Source organism: Delphinus delphis, chromosome 6 (assembly GCF_949987515.2).
Source record: "Delphinus delphis chromosome 6, mDelDel1.2, whole genome shotgun sequence".
NCBI lineage: Eukaryota > Metazoa > Chordata > Mammalia > Artiodactyla > Delphinidae > Delphinus > Delphinus delphis.
The window spans coordinates 92026645-92040841 of NC_082688.1; the positions used below are offsets into that span (position 1 = coordinate 92026645).

Here is a 14197-nt window from a genome sequence, read left to right on the forward strand (position 1 = left end):
AAATCAGTCACCTAAAACCACAAAAACTGCTCAGCAAATATTCTAAAACCAAAGTTCAAGGAACTGTGAAGGATATAAAGACGTATAAAATTGTTCCCCAAGAAGTCGACAGTCTAATAATTTCTAATATGATTATTTCCCACATTTTGCTCAGTTTATCTGGACTCTGGTGAGTAAGAGTATTTCTCATTAGCTCAAATATTCAATGTGCTCATTTCATCAGATTATAATAGCTCAGAAAAATTTCATGTATTAGGATCTTTATGTGAAGTGAATTTTTATCATTGTGTATTATTATATAAGTGATAATTGTACCTTCAACCAAAATTTAAGCAACCAAAACATGTGAACTCTGTTACAACATTTTTGGGGTTCGTTTGTACAAGGTTTGTGGGAAATGAATGGCTTTTTTAATGTCATACAAATCAGTTTTGCCTTGCATACCTTAGGTTCCTTAAGGCATAAGGTGTCAGTTAAATAATAATGACTGGTTTTATTTTTAAGAATAAAATAAAATATGATTTTATTCTTAAGATCAACGGAATACACCCAAGTTGTTACTTTCTTCAGAGTATTTACTTTGAAATGTTTTCTTATTATTATTACAGTGATGCTGCTATTGCTTGAATCTGGTTTATGCTTTTGGAATTGTCCTTAGAAGCCTATATATGTACAAATAGAGCCTCAGCAGATCTGCACTTGAAGGATAGAAATTTGGGATCAAATTGTCAAGGGAAGACGCTTACCTAGCCGCCCTTTCCCCCTTTGTTTTTGCCATTGTGTTCCTGGAACACATGCTTCCTCATCAAGTTAACTTTGCCAGAGCAGCAAGTTATTTTTTTAATCCTTGCTTTAGATAGCAAACACTGTCTTTATTCATCTTGTATAAATATAGTTCAGCTTTCACAGAAATCTTTCTTTAAATTTGTATTTTTAACCAAAGGTAACTAATTATGTAATAGTAAATCTTTGGCATTTTAGTCTAAGTTCAGCTGAACACATTCTTCCTTGTGAAGCACATCCTCTTTTCTCCTGATCTTGACATCAGTCCATTTTCCACATTAGAAATTAACATTGAAGAATCTTCCCTTCAGGGCTTAAAAAGTATTATCCACACCTTTATATCAATTATTTGTGCTCAGTAATTATCATACATTCTTTTTCTGACCCAGAATTTTAGTTTCTGACCCCTTCAAGGGCAAGGCTGCTAGCTTACTTGAAACTTACTGCATTCTGCCACATGACCTGTGTTAGCTCTGTTGTCATCATAGGACAGAAGAAACCTTTTATCTTGATAAAAAAGTGATTTGACTAAACCAAAATATCTGAAGATATATGAGTATCTCTGGTGATGGGATTTAAGGGTTTCTTAATGTTTTTCTTTCTACTTCTGGGCCATCTCTGTTTCCAACAGTAGATATGGATTGCTTTTGTAAACAGAAAAGCAATTTAAAAAAGGAAATCCAAAGGCCTGTGTGCAAAGCAGCAATATGTTACATGCCTAATTTAATTAAGAGTTAACTATGGTATTCCCTATGATACTTTAGTCTGAAAATTTATTTGGACTTCATTTATGTTTCATGTAGGAAGAAAATGGTCTTTCCTAATTTGCTTAAGGCAGTACATTAAAGTTACAGTTTTGTTTTCCTTAAGCTAAAGGTGGAGAGAAAAGTAAGTCAGTCAACCCAAAAGCATGTGATGTCACAGAGTACCAGTTCCCAAAGTGTAGTCTGAGGACCCTTGAGGTTTCCAGAGGCCAATTCAGGAGGCTTATTAGGTCAAAATTAATTTTCATAAAAATCTTAAGATATAATTTGCCTTTTTCACTCTCATCCTTTCACAGTTATACACTGGAGTTTCCCACTATTTGGAAGATCTGCATAACTCAGTGAATACAATATTTTCTATATGAGCAATGCATGATGTTACCAAATCATATATTGGTGAAAGATCCATTCAAAGACCGACAGATTTTTTATGTTGTGGTAAAAACACAAAACATTAAATTTACTACCATAATTATTTTTAAGTATACAGTTCAGAGGCATTAAGTATATTCACATTGTTATGGAATAGGTTTCCAGAAATTTTTCATTTTGCAAATCTGTAATTCTTTCCCCATTAAAACAACAGCTACTCTTTTCTGCCTCCCACTGGCCCCTGGCACCCACCATCCTGTTTCTATGAATTTGATTACTTTAGATACATCATAAGTAGAATCATGTAGTATTTGTCTTTTTGTGACTAGATTCTTTCCCTTAGCAGAATGTCCTCAAGATTCATCCATGTTGTAGCATGTGATAGGATTTCCTTTCTTTCTAAGGCTGAATAATATTCCATTGCATGTGTATACCACATTTTTTTCCCCATTCATCCATGATTGGACACTTGGGTTCCTTCTGCCTTTTGGCTATTGTGAATACTGCTGCTGTGAACATGGGTATACAAATAGCTCTTTGAGCCCTTCTTTCAGTTCTTTTGAGTATTTAACCAGGAATTCTGAATCATATGGTAATTTTGTGTTTAATTATCTGAGGAGCCTACATACGTAATATTTTCCATAGTGTTTGTTAACATTTTACAGTCCCACCAACAGTGCCCGAGGGTTCCAATTTCTCCGCATCCTCACCAATATTTGTTATTTTCTGTTGGTTTTGATTTGCATTTCTTTGATGATTAGTGATGTTAAGAATCTTTCATATGCTTTTTGCCCGTTCGTATGTCATTTTTGCAGAAATGTCTGTTCAAGTCCTTTGCCCACTTTTTTGATCAGGTCACTTGATTTTTTTGTTTTGTTTGTTGTAGAGTTGTAGGCGTTCCTTATGTATTCTGGAGACAAATGAATTTTAATTTAATAGTGTGACAGAAGTTTATTGATAATGATTTCAGATTCTACATTGCAATTAACCTTTAAGGAAAGCTACCACTTGTTGAGTTTTGATGTGGTATCATAGAAGAATACCTAGAATTATCTGAACACTAATAAAATATTTTTTCAACAGCATATCTTTGTGATTTTATACACCAACTAAAAGTACATACAACAGATTGAATGCTGAAACAGATATGAGATTCTAGCTGTCTTTTTTTTTTTTTGCTGGTACGCGGGCCTCTCACTGCTGTGGCCTCTCCCGTTGTGGAGCACAGGCTCCGGATGCGCAGGCCCAGCGGCCATGGCTCTTGGGCCCAGCCGCTCCACGGCATGTGGGATCTTCCCGGACCGGGGCACGCACCCGTGTCCCCTGCATCGGCAGGCGGACTCTCAACCACTGCGGCACCAGGGAAGCCCCTAGCTGTCCATTTTTAAAGCTAGACATTTCTTACTAATTTTTTGTTAGAAAATATTTTTCATTAAAAATGTGTTTCTGTAGGTATTTTAACATATTTTTAGATATGTCATTTATAATTTCTAAAATAGTTGGTACTGATATTTATCATCCATATAAACAAATGCTCAAAAACTTTTAAGAATGTAAAGGAGTCCTAAGATGAGAAAGTTTGATAACTTCTGGTATGAAGAAAACTAGTGGGATTTTGCTATAGTGTCATGCACAGTGGGGAATTCTATGTTATTTTGGGTAATTATTGCATACTTAAGCAAAGAAAACTATCGTATGTGTTTACAGTGTCCTTCTGATAAAATTGGATAGCAGTATCTTTACCAAGAAATTCTAATCTTTGTTCCTTTGAACTTTGACAAAAATAGGACTCATGAGTAAGAAGTGCTAATTTTTTTTTAAAGATAATTGTCTAAAATGTGAGGAATGGATAAATCTTAAAATCAGTAGGTTCCTCCATAATTTTCCCAATATTAAAAAAGAAAATGAAACTTGTAATTTTTCACCTATGTCTTTAATGTAGAGCAGGGCTGCAGAGGGCTGTTGATACACCAGTAGGGAGGCCTGTGTTCCTAATCACACAGGCCATCTAGAACAACCTGCTTTCCTCTGAAATAATTTATACAACAAATGTTGAACCCCTGTGATCACAGTATTGGAAACAAGATGGGAAAGGCCTTTGCTTTCATCACTGTGCAGTCTAAAAGCAAGTAAACAAACATGTAAAACAAGATAACTGCAGAGAGTGGTAAATGTCTTTAAGAAATCAAGCTCGGTTAGGTGACTGATTGTTGGGGCTATTTTCACCGGGTGGTCCTAGAAAGCCTCTGGGAGGACATCTGCTCAGGAAGAGCCAGCCCCTGAGGATGTGGGGGTCGTAGTCAGCCCAAGGGTATCCCAGGAAAAGATGCCCATGCTGCTGAGGTGTAAGGCAGTCAAGCAGTATGTGACGAGCAGGAGGGCAGAGGGCTGCCAGGGGATGATGGCCAATGTGCTGTGGATCTGGAGAAGCAGTTCGTTATTCAAATTATGAAAGGAAAGTGCTGGAGTATTTTAAGCAAATGACCAACACAATCTGGTATAACGGCCACAAATATCACTCTGATTATTGTAAAAAATAGATTGTAGGGGCAAGAGTAAAAACCTATGCCTTGAATAGGTTAATACCTTGGTTTTCATAAATGGTCAATGGTTATATAAGATATTTAAAAGGCAAGGTGGGTAAAGGGTATATGGGAACAATATTATTTTTGGGACTCTTCTGTAAGTCTAATTCTATCTCATAATTTAAAATAATTATCGATTAAACAATAACAAAAAAACACTTTATACCTTGAATAAACTAAAAGTTTTAATTAGGTACAGTACCAAGAACAGATGAATTCAGAAAAAAAAGAAAAAAGCAGATTCTTTCACGTAAACCATTGTTTGCTTTTTTGTCCCCAGCAACATCTCGAATCAGTGATGCACACCTAGCCGACACAATGATTGGCAAAGCAGTGGAACACATGTTTGAGACCGAGGATGGCTCTAAAGACGAGTGGAGGGGAATGGTCTTAGCACGCGCCCCTATAATGAACACATGGTTTTACATCACCTATGAAAAAGATCCTGTCTTGTACATGTACCAGCTCTTAGATGATTATAAAGAAGGCGACCTTCGCATTATGCCCGATTCTAGTAAGTATAGATTGACAACTTTTATTTTTGATAATTCAAAAATAATTTGATAAATATCTTTAGAGCAAGATATTTGATTAACTCTTGTGCAGATACATTTAAAAATTTTAATTATTAGGGTTAAGTGATTATTCTTTTAGTCATGCACAAAGCATAGGTTGTGAAATTTTTACCCTTTTGCCAAGAATAATTTACTTTCCCTGTTCTGGACTTTGGACTTTCATATGAATGGTGTATATAATGTGGGGTCCTTTGTGACTAGCTTCTTTCACTCAGCTTATGTTTTCAAGGCTCATCCATGTTGTAGCGTGTGTCTGTATTTCATTTCTTTTAATAACCAAATACAACTCGATTGTATGGATATACTGTATTTTGTTTATTCATTCATCTGTTGATGGATATTTGGATTTTTTTGCTTCTTTTTGGTTATTATGAAGAATTGTGTACAAGTTTCTGAGTGGACATTTGTTTTCAGTTTTCTTGGGTATATGCCTTGCAATGGAATTGATGAGGCATAGTGATCACTCTGGGTTGAATCATTTAGGCAACTGCCAGACTGATTTTCAAAGTGGTTGCATCATTTTAGATTCTCACCAACAGTGTGTGAGGGTTCTGATTTCTCCACATCCTTACCAACACTTGTTACTTGACTTTTTGATTTTAGCCATCCTAGTGGTAGTGAAATGGTATCTCATTGTGGTTTTGGTTTTCATTTTTTTTTGATGACTAAAGATGTCAAGTATCTTTTCGTGTGTTATTGGCCATTTGTGTGTCTTGTTGGAGAAATATCTATTCACATCCTTTGCCTGTTTTTCAATTGCATTGTCTTTCTGTTATTGAGTCGTAACAGTCAATAGTATAGGTATAAGTCTCTTGTCAGATATGTGACTTGCAGATACTTTCTCTTATTCTCTGAGTTGTCTTTTCAGTTTCTTAAAAGTATTCTTTGAAGTACAAAAGTTTTTAATTTTGATGAAATCCTATTTTTCTAGTTTTCCTTTTATTGCTCATGCTTTTGGTGTCATATCTAATAAACTCTTGCCAAATCAAAGGTTATGAAGATTTGCCCCTATGTTTTCTTCTAAGAGTCTTACAGTTTTAGCTCTTACATGTAGGTCTTACTTGGATCTTTGATACATTTTGAGTCAATATTTGTTTATGATGTGTCATGTCCAACTTCTTTGTTTTGCATGTGGCAATCCAGTTGTCTGAAAACCACTTTTTGAAAAGACTGTTCTTTTTCCTACTGAGTGGTTTTGGCACCCTTGGTAAAAATTACTTGACTATGGAGGTATGAAGATATTTCTGGACTTTGAGTTCTATTCCATTTGTCCATATGTCTATAGTTATGCCAGTGTCACACTTGATTACACTGCTTCATAATAAGTTTTAAAATCAAGAAGTGTGAATCCTCCTTTTTCAGAATTGTTTTGGCTGTTCTTTGCAATTTCGTATGAATTTTAGAATCAGCTTGTCAATTTCTGCAAAAAAGTCAGCTGGGATTCTGTTAGGTATTGTGTTGAATCTCTAGATCAGTTTGGCGGGAGCGTATTGCCATCTTAAGTTAAGCCATTGACCCATGCGCATGGGATGTTTTTTCATTTATTGAGTTTTTTCCATTTCTATCAACGTTTTGTAGTTTTCTGAGTATACGTTTTTGCACTTCTTATAGTCCTAAGTATTTTATTCTTTTTGATGCTATTGTGAATAAAATTATTTTCTTAATTTCACTTTTGCGTAAGCCTTTTTTTTTTTTTTTCTTTAAACTACTCAATAGCTTTTCCTCAAACACATGAATTCTTGGCCCTAGGCAGATATGGCTGACTGACAGACACTGGATATATTAGCAATGTAACACCATCTCTGTTCCTTTTTTTTTTAAGTTCTTCCTGTGAACAAGCCACTCATTGAATCTACTCATGTGCTCATCTGGCCCTGACTTCTGCCTTCTTAATCTTTTTTTTTTTTAAGTGCGTGTATATTTGTTATAAATGTGTAATGGAAAGTGTTATATAGGCGGGAATTTAAATATGAGAGCATACCATAAAAACATTTCCTCCAACCTATATGAAGTTTTAAACTTTTTTTGTAGAGAAATGTCCAAAGCAAGTACTGTTGACTTGATAATAGAAAGTATGAGGTCATTTGCAGATTAAATCATTGCCTGTACCAACCACGTCTTTATCCTCTCACTCCTCCTTTCTTTCGAGTGGTATGGAAGTTTTATTTGCTGTTACTTGCTGTTGTGATGTTCTGATACAAAGAGCTCTGCAGTGGCCTCTGAGTCCTTGGCTTCTTCACTTATGGTTACTGTAAAACGTATGGCGATCATGTGTTCGTAATTTCTTTGTACACATGAGGTGCCACAAAAGTGTGGTGTGGTATGATGTTGCTGCTTGATGGAAGAGCACTGTTGAAGAAGAGTTCAGCTTAGATTTCCTCTTTACTTCCTTTTTTTAAAGAACTGATAACACCATGCTCAGGTGGTTTGTTTGTGTTGTGTGAGATCAGAATAGCAGGTTTCAGATTATGCCATTCAATGAGAGAATTTATTATAATCAAAGAGGCAAACTACTGTTAATACAGATACATGATATGATCCAAACCAGGATACATGTGAAAATAAAAAGGTGCACTGCTAACCATTGTGTCAGGACTACAGGCATAAGCACTGACTGTCTTGGGCAAACCAGGATACCTGGTTGTCCTACTTGAAGGCTCTCTGTTACTACATGGATAAGAGCTTGAGTTATTCAGGACCTGTTAGGGGTTTCTTAAAATAGAATTGTAACTGCCTAGCTCCATCCCCTGGCTACCCTTTTTTGTACTTTGTTTCTTTATTGTTGGCAGTGATGGTTTGTTCTCATTTTATGTGTATTCCTAGAACTTACAGAGTTCTTGCTAGGTCATAGGGCGGGCAGTGTTTTCCAACACTCAGATTTTCTTGGGGGTTTCTCAAAAAGTACAGGTGCCTCAGCCATCCTCTGAGATTCAGTTGTAATTGGTCTGAGGATGGAGTTCACTTAGCACCTATTTTTATAGCACAGGAAATCTCTTTTATTTTGAAACTGGGTTAAGAGGACCATGTGTGATGAAATGAAGTTGAGGGGAAAAAAGCTTTAAGGATTCACAGGATAAGACAGGAATACTTAGGCATTTAGGCACATTCTCAGTAATCCCAGTAGGTATTATCTGCTTTGAAATTATTTCAAAGGAAAACAGCCTTATTTTTAAGAAGCTATAGAACACAACATTGTAAATCAACTATACTTCAATAAAATTTTTTTAAAAAAGAAAGAAGTTGTATAATTACAGTTGATTCTTGAACAGCTTGGGGGTTGGGGAGACTGATCCTCCGTGCAGTTGAAAATCTGCATATGACTTATGGGCAGCCCTTCGTATCTGCAGTTCCTCTGCATCTGTGGATTCAACTAACTGCAGATCGTGTATTTACTATTGGAAAAAATCCCTGTATAAGTGGACCCATGCAGTTCAAACCCCTGTTGTTCAAGGGTCAACTGTATTTAGTTTTTTTCTTGACCCTTTCCTTCTTTTAGTCCATCGCTCTTTAGGTAATTATAGCTATAACTAAATATAAGCCAAAGAAATTTCTAGTTATGATTTTCAAAATCATTTACATGTCTAGCTCTTGGGGATCAGCACACTGTTTTTGTAAATAAAGTTTTATTGGCACACAACCACACCATTCATTTATATATCATCTGTGGCTGCTCTCATGTGACAACAATACAGCTGAGTAGTTGGTACAGAGACCGTATGGCTTCAGGCCTAACATATGTATTGTCTGGCCTTTGAAGGAAAAGTTTGCTGACTCTTGGTCTAGAAAATCAAGGTGAATTCAGGATATTAAAAAAAATTTTTTTTAATTATTAAAATAGATATGTGAGTTGGTGTGTATCTAAAAATTGACTCTAAATTCTCTTTTTTCCCACTTTTAAATACAGATGATTCACCTCCAGCAGAAAGGGAACCAGGAGAAGTTGTGGACAGCCTGGTAGGCAAACAAGTGGAATATGCCAAAGAAGATGGCTCTAAAAGGACTGGCATGGTCATTCATCAAGTAGAAGCCAAACCGTCTGTCTATTTCATCAAGTTTGATGATGATTTCCATATTTATGTCTACGATTTGGTGAAAACATCCTAGATGTCATCACGAACTTTGCCAAATTTGTGGAACTCTTAAATGTATAATTTGTAGACATAAAGACTTGATTGCTTTCCAGTTTAATGAAAGCTTAAATGTCCCTGCGAACCCACAATCTCTGCCAGCAGAACTGGTTTTGTTCTGAATAGTACAGATTTATGTGAACACAAAGCATTTTGTGTAAGGAACTCCTTCCTCTTAAAAGAAGTCTGTCTGTTTGGAAGGGAGTTACAGGCAAGTCTGGTAAAAGTTAAGCTAGTATCATAGTCATTTAAAACTGTAGTAGATCTTATCCACTTTCCCCTTCACGCTTAACACTGTTATTCTGCTGCCACAATGCAAGCATAGTTTGGTATTTTTGTTATTGCCTTTTTTTGAGATATATATGTATCTATATCTACCTATCTATCTATATCTGTGTGTATACATATATAATGTATATATACATACACATAGATCTGTGTGCATGCGCGTGCGCGCGCGCACACACACACACACACACACACACACACACATTTCGTGGGCAGTCCTTTCTTTGTGGGTTGGAGTGGGGGTTACATAATTTTCTCCAGTTTAACAGGAGTGCTGACCCAAGCCATTTGTATTTAGTGTATTCATTGTATTACTGCTGTTTATTTAAAATTAAATTTGGGCACAGGAAGCACATCGGGACATTCAGCTTATTTTGAAAGTCAAGTTCAGAGTACCATTTCAGTCTGGAGGCTTTAAACTGTAAATTCAAATATGAATCACCTGTGAACATTTAATGACCCACATTACAATTTTACAAAACAGTTAGAAATCTGGGTAAAAGGCTGCCTTTAATTCTAAGCTTTGTATATTATTTGTTTACATTTTTTATCATAAATACTTCTTTTTAAGCAAAGCCCAGGTACTTGGTCCACATAGTGTAATGCCAGGTGTATTTTGGATGGCACATTTGGTCCATTATTTGTACAAATTAGTAATCTGGAATTTTAGTACACGGATTTAAAAGGCAACAGTGTATCAGCGGTTTATGTGTATTTGGTAAGTTCCTGGAAGAACGTAGTGCTTTTATATTAGAAATGTAAGTTTAAGAATGACATTGTTGCCTTTTAACAAGTTCTCTGGGATACCTTTATTTTTATTACTGTTATTACTGATATATGATTATGGTCAGAAGGCTTTTCCCCCTTGGCTTTTCCCCTCGAAGAATGTCTAGACAAATAACAGCTTAAATTCCTGACACCTCTTGTGGTGCTGTATGTTCTTACTCATGGTATGCTGTTGATGTGGATTCATTCCATTTGGTGGATCCTGCCACATCAGGGTCAGTCACCTGCACTGGCTTGTGGGTGTGACTGATAGCAGCCCTTAGCCATTGAATCCTTTCCTGCAAGGTTGTTTTAACTAAAATAGAACTGCAAAAGTGGTTCATTTAGCAGCAGAACATCAGTCTATCACTTTGTTTTGGATGATCCCTGGCAGTTTGAAAGCTAGGAGAAAGATGATATGTGAAACCAGTCTTGTGGAGATTGAAAATCTTACCTCTGATTTGGGCAGAAAGCTTAAATGCATATGAATCTCAGTCAAACACCAGGTCTGTGTGACGTCTGTCATGGCTGTTCTTGATGTTAAGAGATTCTGTAGTTTCAAGACCGCGCTCTGCATGGTTTGTGTGATGCCCATTTTTGCCTTCAGGAAGGCTGTGCCTTGTTGTGCTGGTGGGTGGTAACCTCGCACACCATGTAAATACAGCACCCCAGTTCTCTCCAGCGTGCCCAGTGCCTCACTGAGGGCAGCCAGGGGTGAGCTTCTCCATGCAGTGGGTACCCAGGTCTTAGATGTTCCTCCTGTGCTTGAAACAAGTGTCATGCTACAGATCTGTCATCTGTTCTCCTGGAGGCTCTTGTAAGAGTTCCTGCATGTGAATCTCAAGGTTGAGCCCAGCTCCCTGTGCCCAAGTGGACACATGTGGCCCAGAGAGTGTGTTGTCCAGCGTGCACTGCATGAACAGGACACAGTGACTTCAGACTGAAAAACAAAGTCCTTTGGAGGTATCCTGAGGGTTGGGTCAGTTGAGTTGAAACATTTCTGGCATTACTTAATGACTTGCATTGTGGTTTTTCTGCAAGTACCTTTAGCAACTTTTAATACCACGTGATCTCTCTAGATGAATGTGACGTGATTTATTATCATCATTATTTTAATCATTGTTCCATTTATTGCCTTTAGGGTTGAAGGAAGGGGAAGGGGTCTTTTTTTTGTTGTTTTTTCCTTTTTTTTTCCCATTCTTTTTTCTTTTGGTGGCTTAAACCACACTTCCTGATGCCATGACTAACTCTGCTCCCCAGCCGAGTATTTCAGGCTTCGTCTAGGCTCATGTTTCAGATCTGCATGCATTGCTTGCATTTTCCTGGTATCGGAATGTTGGTTCCTTGTTCTAGGAATACAACATTAATTTCCAAAATTATCATGGGACTTGTGACAACACAAGACATGAATCTCTGTATAAAATGTATTGGCCTTTCTCATTGACCTGCTATAGTATTATTGTGTCGTGTGTGTGTGCGTGCGTGATGTCTGGCTGCCATGTAAAGCTTCAAAGGAAAACCTTAAAAGCAGACCATCCTTTTTTGCATGCTCTATTCTAAGTAGAATGTTCAATGTAACTAACTAAAATTGCATGTTAAATATATTTAGGTTTTTTGTTTTCTATCTTTGTTTTTATTTGGTTTCAGTTTCTGTATATTTGCTTAACTGTGCTGTTTCAGTGGTTGTAGGATAAAGATGCACTGGTGAAGCAAATGTAGTGCCAACAGAAGGTGATTTTCCAGTTGTGTATGTCATGCAGCATTTGAAGGGACTGTGCATTCTTAAAACAATCACAGTTGCTTCTAAACCAGATTTCATTTCTATTATTGTTTTACGTGCCAAACCCTGAAGTGCATTGGGCTTGAATCTCTGAACGCTGTGGACCCATTAGAAGACTGTTTTGATTGTCACAAATTGTAGTGCCTGAAGACATTCTTGAAGCTGATTGTCTTAAAAAAAAAAAAAAAAGACAGTTCTCCAAAGACAAAACAGGAATTATTGTAACAGAAAATAATTATGGTCAAAATGTCTGTGGTTCCTTGGAAATGCTGCGCTTTTTGTATTTTCCATCATTAGTGCAGTTCGAACGAATGTGTATAGTTCAGAGGTCTTCGTGTTCGCATTTTAATATTAGGTAAATGACCTCATCTTTCAAGCTTGAATTCATTTTTAATTTTAATTTTATTTTATACAATGTGTAGACAGTTCCCTGTTCTCTGCATTTAGAAGTATAAACAATATAAATCTGTTCATTCTGTAAGTAATTTTTATAATTATGATGTAACTCTATCCTATCCTTAAAACATTTAAAATAAACCCTTTATGTGCAACTTTTGACTGTAAATTTTGTGCTTATGAGCAAACTGTGATGTGTTAAACGTGCTTCTGAAAAAGTTTTTGAAGTTTTACTTGAAGATTTTAAGAGACCTTTTTTCCCTCTTTTCACCAAATGTAAATGTCAGATATATATAGGAACAGAAAGAAATAGAATTTTTATTTGAATGATAATTAATAGTACCTGTAAAGAAAGGGAGCAATAATCAGTAGCCCCAATATATTATATAGTCCAAAATATGAAAGTTTGTGATTAGCAATTAATGAGAAATTTCAATTTATCATAAAATTTTAAACTTAAAAGAATTGTTTTAAATAGAATTAAATATTGTGTGTTTTATACTTTCACATCTTTTCTTGCTATAATTATATATTGCTTTTATTAATACTTAAATACCAACTAGTGAAATTCTGCAGTGAAAAAATCTCCTTTTTTTTTTTTTCCAGTAGTAAGGACAAAGACATGTAGGTAATACTGGAACTATATGTACTCTATATTTTATCTTCCTGGATAATTTTATCAGTGAGAGGGAAAAGTAGAGTTTATGGTATGCCTGCCCTTAATTAGATTCAGTTTTTATGTTTCCCTGTTTGGCCCAAGGATCCATGGTTAAAGCTAGGACGGGACAGGTCACTTTTGTTGCGGCCAGAGTGGCTGGGGAGGCTTGGCATGGCAGCTGCAATGACTACTGCTGAGGCCCTGGCCAAGGGGATTCAGGACCACCTCTCAGACTCTGGTGGGAGGAGTCGCAGACAGGTGTTGGGAGAAGATGAACCTGGAAGCACACGTGTTCACCCTGGGCGAGATCTTACAGTCTTCTTCCTGAAGGTAAATCACTCGTTGCAGTATCGAAGGTACAGCTCAGGAAATATTTTCCCCCAAAATAACAAAGCAAGCTTAGTCGAAAGGTTGGCGGTTGCTGACTGCTGTTTGTAAACTGAAGAACTAGGTCTAGAGCAGTCGCCACTATTGGAGAATTGCAGGGATGGGCTTGCTTTCCATTGTTTCTTCACTTGGTACAGTCACAGCTCTGTGATAATAAAGCATTTGACACTAATAAAGCACTAGCAAAAGTGCTTAGTAAGTACCTTGCCAAACACCTTCTGTTTTTTTGTTTTTTTGACCATGCCATGTGGCATGCGGGATCTTAGTTCCCCAACCAGGGATCGAACCCATGCCCCCTGCAGTGGAAGCGCAGAGTCTTAACTACTGAACTGCCAGGGAAGTCCCTTCATTTAATTCTTAATACTGTGAGGAAGGCATGACGTTTTTCCATGTTGTGCTGTTGTAAAAGGAGTGAGGGTTGAGTACCTTGTCCAGGATTACAGAGGCCATCAGGACTCAGACCTTCAATGCCTGTGCCCAGGCTCCAAGCTGCTGTGTTCACGCCTCAGAATTAAATTACTAAAGTGGGGTGATTTGATTTGAATAGTCTATGGTCCAGTAATTTCTATGGATAAGTTTTTGTAACCTTATTTTGTACATTGATAGCAAAAAGTATTTTATTTCCAAGTTGCATAATAAAAGGTTTTATATTAAGTCACTAGAATGTAGAAATCTGTCTCTTTATAGTGAGAATTGTAACCCAAAGTTATAATAAAT

At 36.7% G+C, this 14197-nt stretch overlaps 1 protein-coding gene across 2 annotated transcripts in view; it reads left to right on the forward strand.

Moving 5' to 3' along the window:
• Nucleotides 1–12590, forward strand: part of SPIN1 (spindlin 1) — a 64428-nt gene extending 51838 nt beyond the window's left edge. For both annotated transcript variants that reach the window (XM_060015078.1, XM_060015077.1), the window contains 2 exons: nt 4785–5018; nt 8984–12590. In XM_060015078.1, the coding sequence (XP_059871061.1) occupies nt 4785–5018; nt 8984–9183 (434 nt within the window). In that variant the 3' untranslated portion in view covers nt 9184–12590. The remainder of the gene's footprint in view (nt 1–4784; nt 5019–8983) is intronic.
• The last annotated feature ends 1607 nt before the right edge of the window (nt 12591–14197 follow it).